The 22,784-nt window shown below is 44.1% G+C and overlaps 1 protein-coding gene across 4 annotated transcripts; it reads left to right on the top strand.

Annotated features, from left to right (window-relative positions):
* Positions 1–10,678: 10,678 nt before the first annotated feature.
* ISL1 (ISL LIM homeobox 1) lies at positions 10,679–22,701 on the top strand. 4 transcript variants are annotated; one of them, XM_032676573.1, is made up of 7 exons: positions 10,679–10,883; positions 11,911–12,019; positions 12,920–13,109; positions 16,024–16,283; positions 18,233–18,519; positions 19,898–20,065; positions 22,255–22,701. In XM_032676573.1, the coding sequence occupies exons 2-7, from the start codon at positions 11,992–11,994 to the stop codon at positions 22,369–22,371; spliced, it is 1,050 nt and encodes a 349-aa protein (XP_032532464.1). In that variant the 5' UTR covers positions 10,679–10,883; positions 11,911–11,991; the 3' UTR covers positions 22,372–22,701. The 4 variants fall into 4 exon arrangements, with proteins under 4 accessions (XP_032532464.1, XP_032532463.1, XP_032532465.1 ...); XM_032676572.1 differs by lacking the exon at positions 10,679–10,883 and adding an exon at positions 11,710–11,793; XM_032676574.1 differs by lacking the exon at positions 10,679–10,883 and adding an exon at positions 11,765–11,797.
* The last annotated feature ends 83 nt before the right edge of the window (positions 22,702–22,784 follow it).

The following is a 22,784-nucleotide window of genomic DNA, read 5'->3' on the forward strand; positions in this document are numbered from 1 at the left end:
ACTGGGGGGGAAGTAAGTTGCTTTTGGAAAGCCTGTAATTAATCAGTTAAAGATCTAGCTGCAAAATCATAACTTATTGATGGTTGCACAGAGGCTAATGAAATGTAGTATGAGTGAGTTGAGAGATTTAAACAGATTTTACGTGTTCTATTCATTTTGTGCCTGTAAGTTTCTGAATATAATCGCATCAAGATGTTTACTTAGACACCCAAAATTTTCATAACAATTATATGGGTATGGGGATTATAATAAAAGGTAAATATTTACAGTACATGGAAAAACATGGTTATTCTCTGTTGGAAGTTTTCTAAAGATCTTGTTGATGTTGGCAGATTAATTGTGTATTTGGTTTAATTTTTTTAAAAAGAACAGAAAAAAACTAAAAAAGGAAGTAAAACACAACTCAACTACATTCATTATATAAGATTCTGATAGTAAAGTAAATCTGGTATGCTACTGCTTTGAATCCTAGTTACTCACGATTCTACTACCACTAAGACATTCCCTCGACTACAGTTTGTGTATAACTTCCCTTTATTCCTCTTCACTCCTCTCACCATCCTTGTTTCTTTTTCATTTTGTTTCTATATCATCAGAACATTATTTGGAATAAAGGATTCATAAAATTATTATTCATTTTTTATATATACTTAAACCCAAGAATTCAATTTTCAACAGTATTTGGACCATCTACAAGTAATTTCCAGTATTTTGACTGTCTATAAGTAATATCCAGTGCTCATTTTCTTTCCGATAAAAGCACTTTTGTTAATTGATTTGAAAAAAATTTTTTTGTCTTTGGTATAATTTCATGAAGCTTATGTAAATTTTGCTTCTTGACATAGATGAGCAAGACATTTCTAGATTCTGATAAAAAGTATTTCAATGACTGTGATATACTCGATCTTGTTACTTTCTGGAGAAAAAAAAAATCTTCATAAATATTGTATACATTAGAGAGAAAAAATATTTAAGTGTTTAACCATGTGGGTTTTTTCCTTGCATGAAAATTGCACTGACCTGAGGAAAATAACACTTTTGACCAAGTTTCTGCCACAGAACTATGTACTGAAACATTTATAATTGAGGTGATTTAAATGAAAATACATATGCCTGTAGCCTGACTACCACCAATGTCATCGATCTTCTGAGCAAGAATTTGTATGTTTAGACCTCAAAATGTATGTTTCTACAGTTCCAGACTGTCATACTTGACTATTCCAGATAATCCTGTTAATGTAAGCTGTACTCATCTACATTCAATCATTCATTTTTCTGCCACTGAACATATATTGGATACAAGTAATACACAGGAAGAAAAGACAGCAGGGAATGATGTTGAAACATATTCATAGAACAGAAGCAAGTTGCAAGAATCTCTGCTTAACATCCTCTTAACTTTCCAAAAACACTTTCCATAAAACCCTTGCTCTGTTATTTCCCTCAGTCAAAGAGTAGCCTTCTGAAGTACATCGTGTGTTTCTATTTTACTTCTTCCATTTATAGAAGACTCCAGATGTAAAATGTGTTTAGATGCAGCCAACTCAAATAAATGAAAACACTTCTTCCAAAAGAATGAAAGACATGAAGTCAAATAACAGTTTAAGATGGCGATTTTCAGAAAGTCTTTCTTTCCCCATCCATAAGATTAGAGCAAGATTTCACCCTAAGCAACTATAATTGTTTTTTTATGATGATGACAGTAAGTGAGAAACATTGTCAATGAATGAAAGATGACAGAGGCTCAGGAAGCCACATACAACCTACCTTAAAACCTCTGTGTCAGGCCTCTTATGCCAGTGGGCTGACTTGAGTCCTTAAAAGTAGGGAAATGCTTAACTTCTTTATAAACAAACCTCTTAAGTCCATAAGGAGTCCACTTGCATAATAAATAACCTTAAAGCCAAAGGAAGAAAGCACTATCCAAAATTTTGTGGGGTGTTTTTACTTTATAACTGTAGTAGGCAGGACCATCTGTAATATCTGCAGATCTAGTTGTATCACAGACAAAAATGTACATAAAAATATTTGAGTTTATATCCACTTAAGTATTAAAGCTTATGCTCCAGTATAATACTGCATGCAGAGGTATCTTGTAACTCAGATTTATTTGATGAAACATAAAGATGAGGAGATTGTGTTACTTTGATCCTTAAAGCTGAGGAATATCTCAGGTTGTTGCACTGTAAGGCAACAACAAGCTTCCTACTGATGACATTGACAGCAGATTTTCACCTTTTAAACTTGAGGGACAGTTCAGTGTATCTGTAAAATGGGTATAATGATTATTGCCTGCCTCAGTGTGGTGTTTGGCTAAAACCTTTTTGACTGAGTCCTAGAGGTGACCACCTGTGCACAGATATCCACAACTCCCATGTTATCTAGGACTGATTCCCTGAGGAAATGATTGTGTGGAGTCTTACAAACTCTGAGAAGTCTACAAATGAGCATAGTATTATCTTTTTTACTAAAGTCAACAATTGTATCTTGTCACAAAGCAAATTCTAAATTAATTTTCAGTGGTGCTTCTAAGTAGGTTCTTCATGCATCTGGAAGCTGTTATCCATTTTCTCGATTTTTGAATCATGGGTTCTATAAAACATTCAGGTCGGTGAAATTACACCAAGAAATGCTGCCAACTATCTAATAGAGATTTGAAGGAGAGTAAGAACTATTTTGCTCACCTGTTCTGACCTCCTGACATAATTCCTGCAATAAAGCTGTTTTTTCATTTCTGCCACATAAGCAAATGTTGTCAAACTCAATAGTTTCAACACAACATTTGTAGTACAGACTAGACAAAGAAGAAAGAGATCTAAAACAAATAAATAAGGTTGACACCAACTATTTTTGAAAATTCAAGTATGGCAAAATATACACACATTGTAAAAACATTCTTGTCTTGTCACACAGAGGGGGAAGATGGCTCTTTGCAACATGTGGTACCAGTGTAAGGGTTTCTAATGTCACACAGCAAATCAATTTCTAAATTAAAAAAAAAAAAAAGTAATTTCATGTTTTAAAAATCTGATAAGACTTCTCCATCTGCCATTTGCCACAGTTGACAGCTGCTTCCTTTTGCACGGCTAAGATCAACATGACCTTAGCCAGTCAGAGTGTGTAGGGTATAAGGCCATTGTTGAACATATTAGTGGAAAAGTATTAAAGCTTGGCAGAATTTTCTGGGTTTTGCCTTCTCTCTTTTGCTCTGATCAATATCTATCCCTTTCTATACTGTTCCTGTCTGTGTCACATTTCTTCTCTGTGGTAGATGTCTTTTAAGAGTAGCTTGATTCAGCTGTAGTTGACCTTTAATGGAGTAGTGCTTATTCACATCAAGTTTTTATAGGCCCACTAGTTTCTGCACATGTGCAGAGCAGAAGTCCTCTTTGACCTACAAGAGTTACAGAAAGAGAGACACATTTTTGGGGAGGGAGGTTTGGTGGATACTTTGTTTTAGAAGAGCAATGTTTTCTTAAAACCAAAAAAAACAAGCAAAAAAGAACAACAAAAAACCAGTTCTTTTTTAGAAGAAAGAAATCCTATGCAAATTCAAGAGTGGCAAAAAAGTAAACAATTACAATGTTGCAATTAATATAAACATAGTCATGTTTTGTCACATATATTAAGATTGATTGTAGCTCTAACAGAAAAATATTTTTATGAAGGAGACTGGGAAACATTTGCAGTTGAGTGTCAAATCATCATCATTGGTATCAAGATCTGATTTGCCACAGCCTCAGCATCAAATACACACACTGGAAAGCTCTCTCGTCTTTCTATTTTCTTGCCCTGCCTCCATCTTCGCTCTCTTCATTCCTCATTCTGACATGCTCTTCCTTTTATATTCTCTTCACCATCAGTTTCTTTCCTTCTTATTTTCTCAGTTTCCAATGACACTGCATTCAATTTCTTGAACATTTCTCTCACCTCTGCCCCTCTATTTGTTCCTCCATACATTTTTGCTTATGTTTCTCCCCCCCCAAAGCCACATTCATCCTTTTTTGATCTTTTCCCTAGCCCTCATTCTCTTTAGTCATTCCTCACACACACATTTTGTCCTACGAGATGGCTCAAATGCATATGGTCATCATATCAGATCATATCTAGCCTCTCTCCAAGGCCTTCCATTCATTTTGGTACCCTTGACAACAGTGGGAATGATATGGCCTCTTTACTGATTACACTTGCAGCATTGTCCAGAGTGAGTGTTAAGTATGGTCCCAGGGCTAGAACACATTTACTGGCTTGCCTCCTCCGAAGATATTTTCTTTCCAACCTTTCTGAGACCAAGTGGACTAGGGCATAGCAGGCAATCTACAGGCAAACTAGATAACTGTCCTAAAACCATAAAATTTCCCCTAATCTGCCTTTCAAATACATTATATGTGAAGATAGGAAGTTGCAACCATTTAAAAATTCCTTATCTGCCAAATGTGTATTTGGCAGTGAAACTGTTAAAGTATCCACTGCATTGCAGGGTCTTCAGATGCTGAGTTCACCCTGTACATATTTGTTTACACAGGGAAACAGAAGCTGTGTGCAATACATTTGGAAAAGTCACAATATATGGATACAACCAACCATATAGGCAGAAATACACATCTTATAAAGAGAATAAACGATGACAGGCAACTCAAACTCTTGCTGCACTAACCCATGATACATTTCTTTTCATGAGCTGGGACTAAATGCAAGATTCGGAGCAATACAAAGGAAACCACAACTAACTTTAATAATGATTACCACAAGTAACTTTAATAATGATTATATGCTCCACGTGAATGTTACAAGTGTGTAACACATGTATTGGTGGTATCTATTGCATACTACTCTGATTTGCTTTCTATCTACATACGTATATAACCCAATATCACCTATCATGTGAGATACCTTTCATCTTTATATGCAATGGATGGCACATGTCCCACTAGCTAATGCTAAGCCATATGTATGTTGTGCATGCTTGTTCTTAATGTAAGATTTATTATTTATTCATGGCTTTTATTTGCCCTTATTCAAAAGCGAGACCACTAAACACTGAACAGTGGACAACACATAAAAATTTCCCCTCCCCTCCTTCTTTTGCTTTCTCATGCATGAGAAATGATTGTACAAAGGGTCACAGTTCATCTTTAATTCATCCCTCTAACATGCTAGTTGCACTACTTTCACTCAGGATTCTCCTATTTTGTGTGTAGCCACTTTAACAAGTTTGTGTTTGCATGCAGTTTTGAAACTTACAGGGTTGGCATTATGCAAATTCTGTTCAGCGTTTTTTGGTTTGGTTTTTATTTTTTCCTGTTGAAGTGAGGCAGCTTCTCCTCAGAACACTTACAATAAACTGTGCATGGCAGGGATATTCATGTGAACACACTAAAATTGTGGTATCTATGTACGCTGAGTTCTAACTTTTCCGTGTTTGGACTTTGTCTCCTTTTTGGGTCTCCCTACTACTTCTCTAGTCATCAATTTTGGAAGATTTATTTGTAGGTTCTAAGCAATAATAACTAATTTAACTAGGCATAATTTTTTGTTTACACATATCGTCTCCCTTCGGCTGACTAGCCCGACCTAACATGCAGATAACTATGTGCGTTTGATTTTAAAACATACATAATATTTTTGGGGTTTGGTTGCAGCTGTCAATTTTATTTCACTCATTTAAGAAGCAGTAAATATACCTCCTAATGACCAAAGACTGGTGATATATCCTTTGCTGTCTAAAGTAGCTCGCTGCCCATCAGGCAAGTGGATTACCGATCGTCAAACTTAGTTCCTTCTAGTTGCTATATTTCTTCATTTATTTGGTGTTCACTGCCGTTGTTTGCTCTAGTTTTTTGTTTTAGTTTGGTTGGGGGGGGGGTGTTGGTGGTTTTTTTGGGTGTTTTTTTGCATCTCCTGAAACCCGGTTGCGAAGGTCAGCGAGGCACTGGGGAGGAAAGAGAGCCTCTCAGAAAGACAGCAGGGCAGTGCCTTCCGTACAGCAGAATTCAGAGCTGGTGAGACACTGCAGCCGCTGCCACCAACTGGGTAGGGGCGAGGGTGGCACCGGCAAACGCTTCACTGCATTCGAGGGAAGGCGCCTTCGCTCCGCCAGGAACAGTCTTTCGGACACTGGCCGGTGCTGCTCGCACCGAGGGAGATCGCGGCTCTGCCGCCGCCGCCGCCTCCTCCTCGCCCCGGCCCCTCGGGCCCGCTCAGCCGGGCGCCCTGTTGAGGGGCTCGGCCGGGGAGCGGAGCTGAGCAGAGGGGAGCGGATCCACCCGCTCTTGCCTCCCAGCCAGGCGCGCTCTGCCGGTGTACCCGGGTGCGCTCTGGCCGGGACCGGGCGTGCCGGGGGCGGGCATCCTCCTCCTGCCCCGCAGTCTTCGCCGTGGTCGCGGGCCCCGACAGCACCGGCCCCCGGCGCCTGCCTCGGCTGCTACTCGCCCTGCCGTGTTATGGTCACTGTTGTTGATGAGGAGGGCGTTATTCATTATTTAGGGGGACAGGGGGGTGTTGGGGTTTTGGGGTTTTTTTCCCTTTCTAAAGCCGCATTCCAGAGCCGGGGGTTCTGGGCTGATTTCTTGGGACGTGTAGAAGCGATTATTGTAGCAGCCCTAAGATAGGATGAGGGTATTTTGGAGAGGAAAATTTCCCATGGGAATCAGCCTGTTTACGAGAGGGTAGGATTGAGGTGTCCCCTCAATGGGAGGACAGACTCGTGGGGGGACAGGGTTATCCGGCTGCTTCCCATCCCTCCTTTCCCGCCAGTCTGATTCCCGACGTGGGACGTGAGCCCTTTAGGACCCGCGCGGGGCCGGGCTCGGCTCATTGCCTCCCCTCACGGCCCACACAGCCCCCATGACCAGCGGGGGAAACGAAAGGGTCTGATCACTCCGGCGGGACCCCCAACAGAGCCGAGACTTTAAAGCGGGCCTGAAACTCCCTCGCTAACCAGAAATTTCTGTTCACCACGGAGACAAAATCGCCGCTGTATTTCCTGTCCTCGAACACTTCCTGACACGGGGAAGATAACAAAGGGGAAAGTTTAAAGTAATAAATATACCCGATCTGCTTCGCTCCCCTTGTGCGTTCGGGGCTGCCGGCGCTAAGGCCAGGCAGCACGCGACGGAAGAGAAACTGGGCTTTTCCAGTCCTCGGCCCGACCCACGCTCTGACATCTTCTTAACATCTTTTAGGGATTTTCCTCACCCCAGAATTTTGGGGTGTGTGTATGGGGGGGAGGGTGTTTGTTTATTTACATCAACTTCCAGAGCCCTCACTCCCCTGCTTACACTACCCATGACAGTGTGTCCATTTCCGACTGGATGAAAAAATGGGGCCAGTGATGCCGGCCAGTCCTGTGGTGACACTCCGAGTGTTACTAAACTCCGAGAAGGCTCTAGGAGAGAAAGGATGGCTGCTTTCTGCCTTTTTTTCTTTTTTCTTTTATATTTTTTTTTTTAACTAAGCGGTAGCGGGATTTAATAAGCCAAATTGCATTATTAAAACTCGGGAAGGTTTCCTGGGCGCGCAGAAGCCCACTGACAGGTTTTCTTCTGTTTTGATAGATTTAGTGCTGTTATGGTACACTTCTCCCTCACATGCAGTAGCTAAGACTCGAAGATTAAAGATCGCACACCTCTAGATGAGTCAAAGCCTGCATCCCGGAACAGCTAATACATTTCGTGATTGATTTCTCCGCTTGTTTCCAGTTTCAGCCTTGTGCGAGACCTCTTCGTCTCTCGGCACATCGCACGGGCTCCTCGCCGCATTCCGCAAGACAGCGAGGGGAAATCCGAACCTCTGGGAACCTCAAATCCAGACTCTTCTTGCACAGCATCTTTTTGGTCCAAAGCTCCTCAAGAGAAGTTTTATGCCAGAGCTGATGGAAAGAACCTTTCTGCGTGCCCGAAAGGCGAAGCTGCGCTGAGCCACCGCCATGTCGTGGGACAAAAATAGCCCTCTCGACCGGAGCCGGAGGCGCGCTGCTTCTGTGGCCAGGTCACCTGCTCAAAGCCCCGGGAGGGTAGACGCGACAAGCCCCGGTGGGGCGGACAAGGAGCCCCTGATGCCCCGTTCCCACACGACGCTCGGCCGCCGCACCCTGGTACTGCCTCAGCCCCTAGGAAGGGCATCTCAGCCATGCCCTAGTGAGCCCACTGCCTCTCCTCCGAAACCAGCAATACCTCTAATAATTTCACGAAGCTGATTTTTTTTCCTTCTTTTTTTTTTTTTTTTTTTTTTTTCCCCTTCCCTAGGAATCCATCCTGGTTTTCGCCACTAAGCAAATGCAGGACAGAATTTATAGCGGTGCTTTAAGGGACGGAAAGGGTTAATCGCCGCTGTCGGTTTTTTTTTTTTTTTTGGTCTTTTTTTGCCCCCGTTCCCTTCCCTCGAATGCATATAATCTCATTTGAGCCCCTCAACGTGATGAAAGCTGTTGATTGCTGTGTAGAGTCACCGACTTTTAGCAGGCTCTCCCAGCCCCCATCCCAAAAATAAATAAATACGAAAAGGGAGAAAAAAATACGTATATTTTCGGAAGTGTCTCAAATATGTACAAATCCCATTTTATGTCTTCCCATTCATGTGCATATTGATATCATAAAAGATAAATCCTTCAGCAGGATTTTTCTCTCAATACCTTATTCATTGAAACTGGCAGTTCCACTCATTATTCCACTCCCTTAAACCCGATTCTGATGTCGGCTAAATATAGAGCTTCGCCTTACTGGGAACGCGAATCGAATACACAGTAAGCAAATCAGTAGCACAGGAGGGGGAAAAAACCCTTGATCAAAGCCCTCCTTTTCTTCCCAGTCCTGGTTTGTTGGGGCGGAGACAGGTTTCTCGCTTATTGCACATCATTTCCAAAGATCAAGCTTAGCATGCAGTCGTCTCTTCCAGAAGTAGTAGTTAAACCAAAAGTTACGGGGTGAGGGTTAATAGAATTACAGATTGAATTATTTTCAAACAAGGGCGTAACGGTGAAAAATAAGGTGTGTTATTTCAAAGCTGGGAGGAGCTGTACTTTAATCAGGTCAAATTTTCAAAAGATATACAAACATCCAAGGGGGAAAAAAAATGCATAAGATGCAGTGTGGAAAAATACCTTCCATCTTTCGGTCTTGGAAAACCCTGGGATTTTTTTTTTTTTTTCCCTCAGTCATTGGGGTGAATTTTTTTTTTTTTAATTACTCGGACCTTTTTCCAGCTCGCAGCGCGTGAGGTCACCCTGGGTGGGGAGGGGAGGTATGGGAGGAAGGGGGGCCTGGGCATGCCCCGTGGGGAGGGTTTGGGGGGGGGGGGTTGACATTTGCAGAGGGGAAGAAGCACAAAAGGTCTGACACGGGCCCACCGCGCGGGGCCGCGGTCGGTCGCCCCTCGGCCAGCAGAGGTCGCCGCGGTCTCTGCGCGCCCGGGAGCGGGGAGAGGCCGGTCGGGCACCGCGCTGTGCCCGCGGAGCGAAGCCCCCGCCCCGAACACTGCAGCGCCAAGCACAGCACCGCGGACACGCGCCGGAGCAGCGGGGGCTGCGGGGGCACCGGCAGGCACGGGGCGCGGCGCTGACCTCCGGCCCAGCCCGACCCGACCCGGCCCGGACGACACCGCAGCCCGCCAATTCGAGTGAAATTGGCCATTTACTAGCGATTTGCCCCAAACACGTGCCAGGCTGACCGAAGCCGCCACGCTTGGCATTCATTCGTCATAACTGTTTTTTTTTGTTTACTCGGTTAACACAGAGAATTATAGCTGTTATTCTTATAGCTAATTACCTAGGTATACATAATTATACGCATGCCTAGTTTTATATATATATATATATATATATATATATATATATGTATGCATGTATATACGCACACACATGTACACTCCCCCCGAACACATATATGTATATCGCCAGTTTCTTGGGTGTGGAAGTGATCACCTATCAGGGTTGCATTTCCCACTGTTTATTTAAACGTTGAATATGTAAATTTACTGTGTGCGCGTGTTTACAACCCTGTCTTTACCTCCTGAAACTATCCTGAGATCATTTAAAGGCAGTTTAGTTATCTCCACAAGTGGCAACGTTGAATCCCACTTCTTGTTTGAAATAAACCCGGAGGATGTGTTTGTCCCCTCAGCTTGAGAAAGGAAAATATCTTGTAAAGTTAGGAATCCGAGAAAGTCCGTTGTTTAGTAGCTGTCTCATCAGCAAATGCGAGTTTCAGAACTATTTCTTGGCTGTTTCATTTCAATCAGATTTCTCCTAGGTAAATTATTCTGCATGAATATGGCTTTGCCTCTCTTACACCCAAACTCAGATGCCTTTTAAAAACATAGGACATTGAAAACAAATATATTTTCCTGACGCATAGTGATTGGAGGGCACTTCTACACTACGTTGTTGAGGGCGGTGTAACAGTCCATATGGAACAGAAGGCAAAAATGGGATCTAAACAAACTCAAAGGGAACGTTTAAATCGCGGGGTGGAGAAGGTGGGTGTCAGAAGGGCATGGGGCGGACACGCTCGGGAACGGGTACAGTTCCACACATAGACTAAGGGACAGGCACCGACTAGCCGAACCGGAGCCTGCCCTTTGAGAAACACACACAAAGAAATCAGTGCCCACGGGAAAGCAGCATTTTGCCTGGTTTGGGAAACTTTCAGATAACTCCCCGCTGGAGTCCGAGGTGCGCCGTGCGCCCCTGAGCAGCCGCGGACGCGGACACCGCACCGCGCTTGGCCGCGGCTCTCGGCTGAAGGAATCCCCACATCGCCTCCAGGGAGCAGCGCTGCAGATCCTTTCTAACAGCAGGTCTGCGTCTTCTCCCCACACCTTTTTTAATAAGAATTTTAAGGGATTCTCCTTGGGGAAAGGCAGAAGTTCTTGAGAGACAATTTCAGGTAAATACTTGTCCCTCCTTCGATCTTGTATTCAACAGAAATACATGAATATTTTATCCGCGGTTTTAAGAGAAAAGGAGGCTGGAGGGCAACCTCAAATCGTCCCACCTCGCGGCTGGGGCCATGCCCAGCCAGCCCACCCTGCCCTCCCTCGGGGAGCTCGGGGCAGTTCCGCCTGACCAAACCGGAGCGTGGAAAGATAAACGTTCCGAAAGGAAACAATTGGGCTAATACCACAACTAAAAATAATATATGTACATATATGTGTGTGTGTATATATGTATATGTATGTATATGTATTTATGGAAATGGTACACACGGTATGGCAAACCCGGCGGGGGGGGGGGGGGGAAGGGGTGAAGGACCCTGAGAGGGGGCTCGGGGAAAGAGCAGAACGAAAGGTGTAACAGGAGATAAGCAGTGGAGATGGAGGAGAAGCGAACATGAAGTAAAGTATAAAAGGAGGGAAACACAAAATAAGGAGCAGGGGGAAAAGTTGCCCGGGCGAACCCGAGCCGGGCCCGCGGCGCCGCCAGACGCCGAAACACGATAATGGGGGGGGGCCGCTGCGCCCCGCCGCCCGCCGCCAATGGGCGCGCGCGGGCGTGACGTCCCCGCGCGTGACGTCGGGCCAATGGCGAGAGGGCTGAGTTGGAGCAGAGAAGTTTGAGTAAGAGATAAGGGTGAGGCGAGTGCCCGTAGCCGCCAGCGCCCAGCTCGGCACCGCCGCGCCTCCGCAGCGCCACTGCACCGCACCGCCACCGCACCGCGCCCGCACAGCGCCGCTACCGCACCGCCACCGCACCGCTACCGCTCCGCTCCGCGTGGCCGGATCCCGCCGCGCCCCCGGCGCCGCGCCCCGCACCGCGCGCCCCCTGCGCTCTCCGCAGCCCTGACAGTGTCTCCCCACGTCGGTGGCGTTTTGTGCCGGTTTTTTTTTTTTCTTTTTTCCCCGATTTCGATTTTTTTTTTCTTTTTATTATTACTACTACTTTTTATTTTTTTTATTATTATTTTTGTTTTTTAGCGACAGCTCTCAAACCTACTTTGGGGTCTTAAAACGAAACCGTACACCATTTCACTGTGGACATTACACCCTCTTTCAGATATGGGAGACATGGGAGACCCACCAAAAAGTAAGGCGGAATCTTTACCGTTGTTGGAATAAATGTGCTGTCTATTGTAACCGTGTCAGGCAGGCGAACTGCTAAAGTGCTGAACTTCATTTGAATGGTAGAGAAGGTGCCTTTGTTGCCATGCCTGCATGCTTGCTCTGTTTTAACGTCGTAGCGTTATATGTTAACAGCCTGGGGTCCTGCTCTCTTTTAAAGTTTGTGGAGCAGACAGGATTTTAATGGGATCTCCAACCACGGAGCCTTAAGTTCTTCTTGTGGTAAAGACTGCGGTGAGGCTGACTATCCAGCACCTACTCGATCTAGGGTAGTTAGCATTAGACTTATGAAAAAGAGCAAGTGACAACCGTAATGATGCTTGTTCTTGCTAGAAGCCTCGACTCCCCTCTTCTGAGGGAGAAGGCTGAATGGGAAGTGCACGCAACCATGCTTCATCGTTTTCAGTCACAGCCTCTTAAAATACGAAATAATACACATAGCTGCTCTCCTCGTAAGGCAGGGCATTCAACCAAGCAAATAATAAAATAAAAATAAAACAACATGGGAGTTTGGAGTTTTGATTCCATGCAAGGCTTGTGAAATGAGGACCTTCACCCCAAAGACTCTTCACATTTGTGTTTTAACATACGTTCCGCCTCCTTTCTAAACGAGGCAAGGTTTTGATGGCACACTTCAGTTATCATCCAAATGTGCAATACAAAAAAACCCCAAACCCAAGACCAACAAACCCATTAAAAAAAACAACCAAAAACCCACAGAAAATCCCCCAAAACAAACAAAAAAAGGCAAAAACCAAACAAGAACACTCCCAGAGTACGCTTTATAAGGGAATGGTATTAAAAGTGTGTTTATCTCTGTAGGAGAGTAAACGGTTAGTCAATCATGTATTTATTTTCATTTCAGAAAAACGTCTGATTTCCCTATGTGTTGGTTGCGGCAATCAAATTCACGATCAGTATATTCTGAGGGTTTCTCCGGATTTGGAATGGCATGCGGCGTGTTTGAAGTGTGCAGAGTGTAATCAGTATTTGGACGAGACCTGTACGTGCTTTGTTAGGGATGGCAAAACCTACTGTAAAAGAGATTATATCAGGTATGCCATTTATGTTAATTCTTCGGTGAGATTTTATAGTGTTTAATTCTTTGGTGAGATTTTATTTTTAACTTTATAAATTTGACAGACATATTAAGAGGAAAAATTGTGAGGAAGAGGGTAAAGGACAATTCGTATATTTTTAAGTGGTTTCCCATAGATAGACCGGCAAGGAGAAAAGGTAGTCGTGAAGTTTTTATTCCTTAAATTCAAATGCAAATTTTTGTATAAACAAAACCAGGTTCGAGACTGTGTAGGATCTTTCTGAGGACTTTGTCAAGGCAACCTCTGATTCTAACGAAATGGGAAATCATAGATAATGGATATTTTTAACCATGTAGATATTATGAGCAACATAGAAGTGACTACTTTCTAACACAACCTGAGAAAAGCATCCCTCTGTGTTTTTGCAAAGGCATAATGGCATTCATAAGAAAGGCTCTTCAATCACGTATGCCGCAAAAATAAATACACAGATGAAAAAAAAAATCTTAAACCAGGCCTGTCTAAAACAGAAAGCAAAAGGAAAACAGAAACAAACCCCAAATTTCCTTCATATTGAAGGTTCCTTTTATAGCGATGTTAAAACCTAGACTGAAATGTTTCTTAGCTAAAATAACTGACATTTAATCTTTTTAAATATTAACCCCTTTGGTGATATCTGACTGCCTTTGCTTTCTTATCTTATCTGTACTGATGAATTAGACAGACCAGATCAAATTGCCCATCATCTGTTCGTGAACAATTGGGTATATTTAGATAATGGAACCGCTTCCTTCCTCACATTAAAATCTGGTAACTGATAAAATGTGAACGTTGCCAATCCTGACACTATAGAGAAACCAAAGCAGGAATTTCGAGTGTGTTTATTATTTGTGCTCCTGGCTCATGCTGATCCATTTCAGTGTCACCTACCGGGTTTGCCAAATCAGAAGTTTGCATGACACTGTGGTATGAAAAGTATTTTTTTCTACAGAAAGTTTTGGAAGCAAGTCTCCGAGACACCTAAAATATCGTCTGATTTCTGTGTAATTCTGAACTGAAATAAACCCCTTGACTCTTTCCTGCTCCAGTGCACAATTTTTAAACAGACCATTCCATCAAACCATTGTGAGATTATTCTCTAAGTTCTATAATGATGAAAACCAGAGCTTTTAAGCTTTATTTATTTATTTATTTATTTATTTATTTATTCATTCTTTACTTTTAAACGAACTTTGGAGCCATTCTTTAAAGTGTTGTCCTTTCACTGATTTCAAATGAAAGGAAAACGTTTGGACTGAATTGTGTTCACTTACCTCCTGATAAAACTCAGCGGGAGAAATTTAAGCAGAAAAAAAAATGCTGCTCTATTAAGTTAATATGGAATACATTTAATTGTCTCCAATTTAAAAAGGAAGATGTATGTTACATGCAAGGTGACTTTGAATTAGACCGTGAGCCAATCTATAGTTGTCAATCCTGTGGGCAACTACCGCAACTTTTGTACATATGAATTCACATGCTTTACGATCACTCTGTTCTTTTGCTGTCTGGCTGTTTGTTTGGGGTTTTTCTTCTCAAAACTATAATTTGGATATATGTAGCACTGAATATAGGACTAGCACATCTTTATAGCTGTAGTAGCTAAAGAAGTATTTAAATAACATCTGTACCCACATGCACGTTTTACAGACTGTATCTCCAAGGAAGTATACCGGTGAGGAAATGAATGGGAATAAATATTAGTGTAGTTTTAGGAGCAGTTTTCACAGTTCTCTGGATCGCGAGCATGCATGTGTGCGTTTATCCGTACATTTGCAGAAAGATGTTAATTTTACATCGTATTAAGAAGGCTTCTGGCTAAAGAGCACTCGTTGGGAGCCAAAAGACTGCAGTGCTAGACACCCGAACTGGAGGATTTTCTCGTGTTTATCTACTGATGGGTGAACTGCCCCGCTTTCCTCCACGGGAGACAAGGAGCCTGCCATCCACTCCAGAAACGTATTGTCTTGTGGGGCTGTCAGCAAGGAGCTCTCATTCCTGCGGGAAAGTTTGAGCCCCGGCTCAAGGTGGGAGCGTCAGGAAGAGGGAAAACAGGGTAGGGAGGCTAAGGAAGGGACAGGCTGCAAAGCCAGAGCACCCAAACTGCCTTTTAGTTGGGGAGAGAAGTTACACTACTATATATGTGAGCCTGAGGACACATGTGTGTATACTTATATTGTTGTATAAAATTAACCTGGTGAGAGAGGACGAGGGGAAGAGGCTGTGCGCTGGTGGTCTCCCCTGCCATGTCCCAGAGGCTAAGCTAACGGCAGTCCAGGCACACATCAAGCGGTACACGTCCTGAGTGGGTTCCGCGCAAAAAATACGGCAGTTTGGTGAGGCTGGCAGGTTTGTATGCGTGGAGTGCACGGCAGCTTTGGCAGCGTCGCCTTTCCGTGGTGTGCCCGGGTAGTCTAGTTCAGTCCCAGGCCAGTTTAGGTCAGGTGAGGAGGAAGGGAGAGGACAGGAACGGCCCCACTCCCGCTTCAGCCCGGGCGCTGGGACAGCAGGGAGAGGTCGGATCTCCTCGGGAAGCAAAGGGGTCCTTGGTTTTTTTCTTCTTACACCTTTGCCTCACCACTCTTCTCTTCCACCGTTGCTTTCGGGCCCCCTCCACCTTCTACGGCATGGGGATCAGCGCACGGACAGCAAACGAATCCGGCTCATTCCTTTCCTCTTCTGGTTTCTGTATTTTTCGTGCTTTTTAAAGAAGTGGATTGCGTGTGGCGCGTCTACGCGGGGCCAGGGGCTGCCCACGAGCGGGAGTGAAAACCTCTTTCTTTTTTCCTTTCCTTTCTCCCTCCCGCCCCTTCCCTACCCTCCCCTTCCCCCTCCCGTGCTCTCCCTCCTTCCCTTCCTTCTCTTTCTTTCTGGGCTGGGCCCTGCTCAGGTTATACGGCATCAAGTGCGCCAAATGCAGCATCGGCTTCAGCAAGAATGACTTCGTGATGCGCGCCCGCGCCAAGGTGTACCACATCGAGTGTTTCCGCTGCGTGGCCTGCAGCCGCCAGCTCATCCCCGGCGATGAATTCGCGCTGCGGGAGGACGGCCTCTTCTGCCGGGCGGACCACGACGTGGTGGAGCGGGCCAGCCTGGGCGGCGGGGACCCCCTCAGCCCCCTGCACCCCGCCCGGCCGCTGCAGATGGCAGGTACCGCCCGCGCCCAGTGCCGCGGGAGCCCGCGGGGTTTGGCGACGCCCGGCCCCGCGCTGGGCGGCGGGGAGAGCTCCACGCTCCCACAGGGAGCCTCGGAGAGGCGCCGGCGGCGGTGACTGCCCCACGCCCCGGGCTGCCGCGGGTCCTGCTGCCGCGAGAAACGCCCGCGTTCGCGGGACGCGTGAAGCGGGACACCTGCGGAGGGGCCGCGCCCCCGCTGTTCCAGCCCTCAGCGCGCACCGCGTGCAGGAGTCCTCCGTCACACCCTCCCGAGCCCTGAGCCTGAGCCTGAGCCTGAGCCTGAGCCTGAGAGGGACGGGCCGCTGCGGCGAGCAGGTCTACGGCAAAGCGCCGGCCGATCCCTCGGCCGCCTCAGGAGTGTGTGCAGAAGCCGTTCTGAACGCTGGAGGAAGTGGGGTTCTAAAAGAGATAGACTTCAAAAGTACAGGCGAGCGCTTAGGCTGTAATTTAAAACTGTCAACAAGCTAATTTTCGGTAATTGTCTTTTAAAGTGACTCTGCCTTCTTGAAACGTTTCTCGTGATTTGATGAGAATTTCATCTCAAAACTCAGCCTAGTAACTTCAGAGTCGCCCCACCTTACAACTTCATTCACACTTGTAGTTCTCGACGTGGCATGTCAGCTTCTCAGAGACTCTTAGCTTTAGGAAGGGACATGTCTCTGAGGCAAGCTAGGTTGGACGATACAAGGTTGGCCGGCATTATTGCCGTGCACGTAACTGTATCTCGGAAGGTTATTTGCAAAGTTTAGCTATGCTAAAACAGGCTCGTTTCCCTCTTCTGAGCTGCTTTCGGGTGACTTATCTTTATATAGGAAGAAATAATCCTGTACCTTATCAGGGCACAATTCTAGAGAGATTGTGCTCCCTATAGCGTGTTTGTGCATGTCTCCGAAAGGCTTATTGTGTCGGCAGGTATAATAATGATAAGATTGGAAGCCTTCGTAATGTCTTCATCGCATCTGCTGATGTATTGTTATACTCAGAGAAATCGGAACCCGACTGTACAAACGCAAGCACCTCAGAATGTTAGCTAAACAGTTGTAGGGGGAAAAAATAGCAGTGTTTTTATTTTTCCCTTGACTGGGTCAATTTACACCTACATAGCTACAGCTACACAACGCACAGAAGAATGGCAGAATTACAGGAACACTTTTAGCTCTTGATGTGATGCTACCCGTAGGTTTGCATTTCTTGGCCGTTTCCACGAGTTGCTGGGCTTGCTCTCCTTTTTAAAGAATCAGACAAACTTTTTTTTAAAAATTATTCTTCTTAAGTCTAAACAAATTCACCTAGCACCTCCACTTTCTAAGATAGATGCCATCCTCCGTGCTTTGGTACATAGGGCTCTCACAGGCTTTTCCTCCATGGCCTTGGTGCAGAGGATTTCGCTTGTTTTGCTTTGATTTGGAAGCATCAAACCACCGGGAGCTATTGTACGTTATGCCGGCTTCTGGCTAAACTGAGCTAGACTCACTATACAAGAAGCAGACCCGAATTATGATTAATTTAAGAAGTATTCGTTCATTAATTTTTGGCCCAAAAATCTGGTTCGGTGATTTGTCAGGAGACAAACACACAAAACTCTCCCGCTCTTTTCCTAGCACACATACACCTTAGCAAACTCACCCTCCCCTGTCAAGTCTCATACAGGTTCAAGCTTCTGTCATTAAGGGTTTTAGGGGGGTGGTTTGTTTTTGCAAATTAATTATCTGAGGAGTCAGAAATGTCAGTCACTCCACCAGCGCATAAAGCAGAGGAGTCTGCAGCAGCTCAGATAGATCTGAGTGTTTGAATGGCCTTTGAAAGAGGGTTCATCACCCCCCCCCCGGCCCCCTCCCCCTGTCCCACCAGCTTAGATTCATAGTCTCCGCAGACTCCCTGCTCCCTACTCATGGGGATCCTGTTCCTCCCTTCCCCTACAGCAGAACCTATCTCTGCCAGACAGCCAGCTCTGCGGCCCCACGTCCATAAGCAGCCCGAGAAGACCACCCGAGTCCGGACTGTCCTTAATGAAAAACAGCTTCACACCTTGAGGACCTGCTACGCTGCCAACCCCAGGCCTGACGCCCTCATGAAAGAGCAACTGGTAGAAATGACTGGCCTCAGCCCGAGGGTCATCAGGGTTTGGTTTCAAAACAAGCGATGCAAGGATAAAAAAAGGAGCATTATGATGAAGCAACTTCAGCAGCAGCAACCCAATGACAAAACTGTAAGTGGCTTCAGCTTCTGCCCATGTTCTGCCTTAATTGCCAAGGCGAAACGCCTGGGATACGTCCGGTCCGGACAGCCTCAGGGCTTGGTTTGATGCTTTTGATTTTTTGCGAGCTCCCTTAAAACAAAGAAAACGATACCGCTTAGCTGTTACCCGTTTGTTTCTGTTGTCAGCGCAATCGAAACAGATCACAGAAAGGAGCAGATACAGGCTGCTCACGCAAACCCATCTCTTTTGCGGTGGTTTAGACTAACTTCTCCGCAGCATGAATTGTGACCTGCAGAGCTCATGGGATGTGTATCAGCTTTGTGTAATGCTGATACTGCAAAAGCAGAGGACTCCTTAAGGGGAATATAATGCTTTTGCCCTCTTCCCTCCTTATAAACAGAAGTAAATCCAGTAGGGGAAAAAAAATTAAAAAAGAAGACGGATAAAAGGCAATTTAGATTTGTTTTTCTTAGCACTTAATATACTACAGGATGTATAGGTGTGTGTTTGTCAGTGCACTTACTGTAGAAAAAGACAAATACAATGCAAATTTTTCAGAATTACCATACTGTTTACAGGTTAACTTAGAGATAGTTTTATATATTTTGAGTTCTTGCCTGCGGACTTAGGCGTGTGTGATGCAAACGAGCATAAAGTCGAACAAATTGTCTCCATTTTAAGCCAATTTTTTTCTTTCTGTTGTCGCTAGTCCACTTGAAGAAGAGTCTGTTACTCTCCCTGTGTATATTGACTGACCTGAGAATGACTATTAATCCATAAGGCTGCCTAGTTAAGTGGAATTTAAGGAGTTTCATTTTACCCTGTTGGAATGCAATAAAACACGGTGTTATTAACTCGCCTGAACAATCTGTTCGTCGAGGCTTGGAATTATGTTGTACACTGTGCCTGCACCATAGGGCATACTGGGAGGGCTGTTTTGTTTTGTTTGTTTGTTTATTAAGAGCGCGGTAATGACGTACCCCAGTGGATGTCGTGCAGTGGATATACGATCTAGTTAAGGTCATGCAGAACAAAACCAGACTGGATGCGACATAGGAAGGGAGCATAATTAACCGTTTCTTGTTCTGAGACGTGCATCGGCAGTCGAGATACAGAACGCTCATGTTTAAGAAAGCTTAGGACGGAGGGAGTATGCCTTGAGACGAATAGGAGCATTAAAGGGAAAGAAAGTAAACTTCCACCGTGATAAATGCAGCGGGTAGAAACAGGCTGACCTAGAGTAGAATACAGTAAGACATTCACAGCAGATTAACAAAGCAAATACAAGAGACCGTATAGATAAGATAGAAAGCAGTTTATTGACTCAGCACTTATATACAATGAAGTTAATCAAGCTCATTAACATCTTTTGCTGGGCTGTTTACAGAATATCCAAGGGATGACAGGAACTCCTATGGTGGCTGCTAGTCCGGAGAGACATGACGGTGGTTTGCAGGCGAACCCCGTGGAGGTGCAGAGTTACCAGCCGCCCTGGAAAGTACTGAGTGACTTCGCGTTGCAGAGTGACATAGACCAACCTGCTTTTCAGCAACTAGTAAGTGTCGGTTCCCAGCCGGTATCAGGGGCAGAGCAATCGGGGATTCATTAGAAGTGTTGGATGCTCTCAGTGAGACGAGCAATCCACACTAGCTGGGTTTTCCCGAAACTACAAAGTGGACATGATAGCACCTGTAAACATGGAGAATTGAATTGATATCATAGGGGTTGATGCAAAATCTACCTTAGCGTACGAGCTCTTGCGGGGTTGACTGCAAGTTTGAATAAGGCCTGAGCCAGGTCTGAGAATAACTCAGCTTTCACACTGCTGAAAACTGACAGCACCTCATCCAGAGAACTAAAACATTCTTCACATGTCACTTAATTGTACTTACATTTGTGAAAGCAGTTTATAAAATTTGCCCCTCCCCACTTTGGGCCAATTTTGCCTTTATACCATAGGCTGAATTTTAAATACATGATTGCAATGTTAGCCCGGGCCGTTGTTTGGTCACACAAATATCAATCACTTAATTAAAATTTTGAAGTCCTTTTTTTAAGCATGTTTCTCTAGATATAACTTCATATTTCTACATACACAGACAAATATACATATATATAGCTTATTTTAAATGTTGTCCTTTGAAAAGGAAATTGCTAGTATGTATTCAGGTGAAAAATTCAAGCACTATAATAAACTACCTTAAGCCGAAAGAAAACAGACCTTTTAGAATAAATTCTGTTCTTAACTCCCTTCCTTATGCCTACGTCACTTGGCAGCTCATATGGGACCATATCATCTACAATACTTAGGCCCAACCAGGTGAATTAAGGACAGAAGTTCAACCTTAACTCAGTTTCCTGGCCTAAATGTGTTAAAACCAGATCTTTAAAATAATAAGGTACGTTGTGTATGGTATTTCAATAATTCAAAATAGTAGTTATGAAAAATTAACATATAAACCCTTTTATGATCTGTTGGACATTTTTTTCTTACATGAAATGATGCAAGATAAAGGTTTATAGTTGAATCTAGCATTGTGTTCAAATCTTTTTGGTTTAGTACCATGCTCTCTTGCAGAATCACTTTTCTTTTGCCCAACAGCAGTCTGCAGTTTGTTTCCCTTGCTGGCACACTGTGCTGGCTCAGGGAAATATAGCATTGCAGCAGAGCTATTTGCATCCTCTTACATCTAGAGCAACCCTTGTTTTTCCTGCTTTAATCAAGCCGTCCATCAGACAGGAGGAAAAATTATCTCCTTCTCTTGCCTTACTTTCCTGTGCCTTAAAGAATATAAGACTTTAGAAATCTTTGATGCAGTGAGTTCAAAAACAGAGGAAAAAAAAGGCAGAAGAGAAGATGGGTAATCCAAATACACATACGCTTAAAGGTAGATCATTAGATTGACAGATTAATATTAATATACATTCGACATAATTTGTGATACTGAATAGAGTTAAAATAAAGAATAGTGGATGAAAGAGTTCATCCACTGTTCAAGGCACGTCTCTAATCTGGAAGGGCCCTTAATCACAGGATTGACCAGCTAAATAGGTGCCAAAGAAATGCTTTTGGACTAGCAAAGCTCCACCCTTCAAATCATGCCTTTTCCGGACGCTGCTCCTAAACTAACAGGAGCAGCGGGGCACATTAGGATGAAATAGTGTGACCTTTTTTATCAAACTGACTCTCATTAAGAAGAGATAGCACCCGCCTCAAATCACGAATGAAAGAGGATGGCTAGTTTCAAATGCCTTCTGCTCCTGGATGCTCCTTTCAGGTTTATTTTCGTATATGCACAAAAGGGGAAAAAGGTAACCTTTCAGTTTCCTGTCAAGAAAACACATGCACTCCTAAATAATTGACTAGAACATCCTGTTGGGATTGCCACTCTTGCAAGACAGGGAAGAAGACCTCATTAATAAGTTTGTTTGTTTATTTGCTTGATTTTTCAGTCTTTTTTTTTCTTTTTTTATTTTAATCTACTTTTTCTTGGTGATTTGGCCAAAGGCCTGAAAAGGGTTCCTGTGAAGTCAATGGGGAAGCTAAACAGAGCAACCAGCAGTGACACAGCCTCCTGTGGAGATGTATTGGGCCATTCAGCTGCATGCCTTTTGTATTTATTTTTGTGTTCTTCTTTGCCTTTACCTGCTACTTTTCGTTGATTTTTACAGTTGTAGCAAAACTTCTTTTTCTTATTTTTCTTCTTTTTTCCTTTTTTTTTCTTTTTTTTTTTTTTTTGGCAGGTTAATTTTTCGGAAGGAGGACCCGGTTCCAATTCTACTGGAAGTGAAGTAGCATCAATGTCCTCTCAGCTGCCAGATACACCCAACAGCATGGTAGCCAGTCCTATTGAGGCATGAGGAACACTCATTCAGATTTCTGTTGTTGTTGTTTCTGCCCTTATCCTCATCCCGTTGGAGAGAGTGGGAAAGTGAACGTGTTGTGACTCCGAAATTTAGGGGGAAAGAATATTTAACAACCCTATAAGAAACCTAGCAAGGAACTGTTCCATGAGATGAACGGAGTCATGTTTGAAAAGACAAGGTAATATGGTAGCAACACTGTGAAGACAATCATGGGATCTCACTAAAAAAAAATATTAAAAAGAACCACAAACCCCGCGCTTTTCAATGATCAGAGGAGGATCAAAAAGACGTTTTCCAAATGTAAAGGATTTGTACTTGTGGATCTCAAAAAAAAAAAAAATCTTTTCATTTGACTGCACATCTTAGGGAGAAACCAAGGTAGAGGGACTTTCTATCTGGTCCCTCCC

Source organism: Chiroxiphia lanceolata, chromosome Z (genome assembly GCF_009829145.1).
Source record: "Chiroxiphia lanceolata isolate bChiLan1 chromosome Z, bChiLan1.pri, whole genome shotgun sequence".
Taxonomy (NCBI): Eukaryota; Metazoa; Chordata; class Aves; order Passeriformes; family Pipridae; genus Chiroxiphia; species Chiroxiphia lanceolata.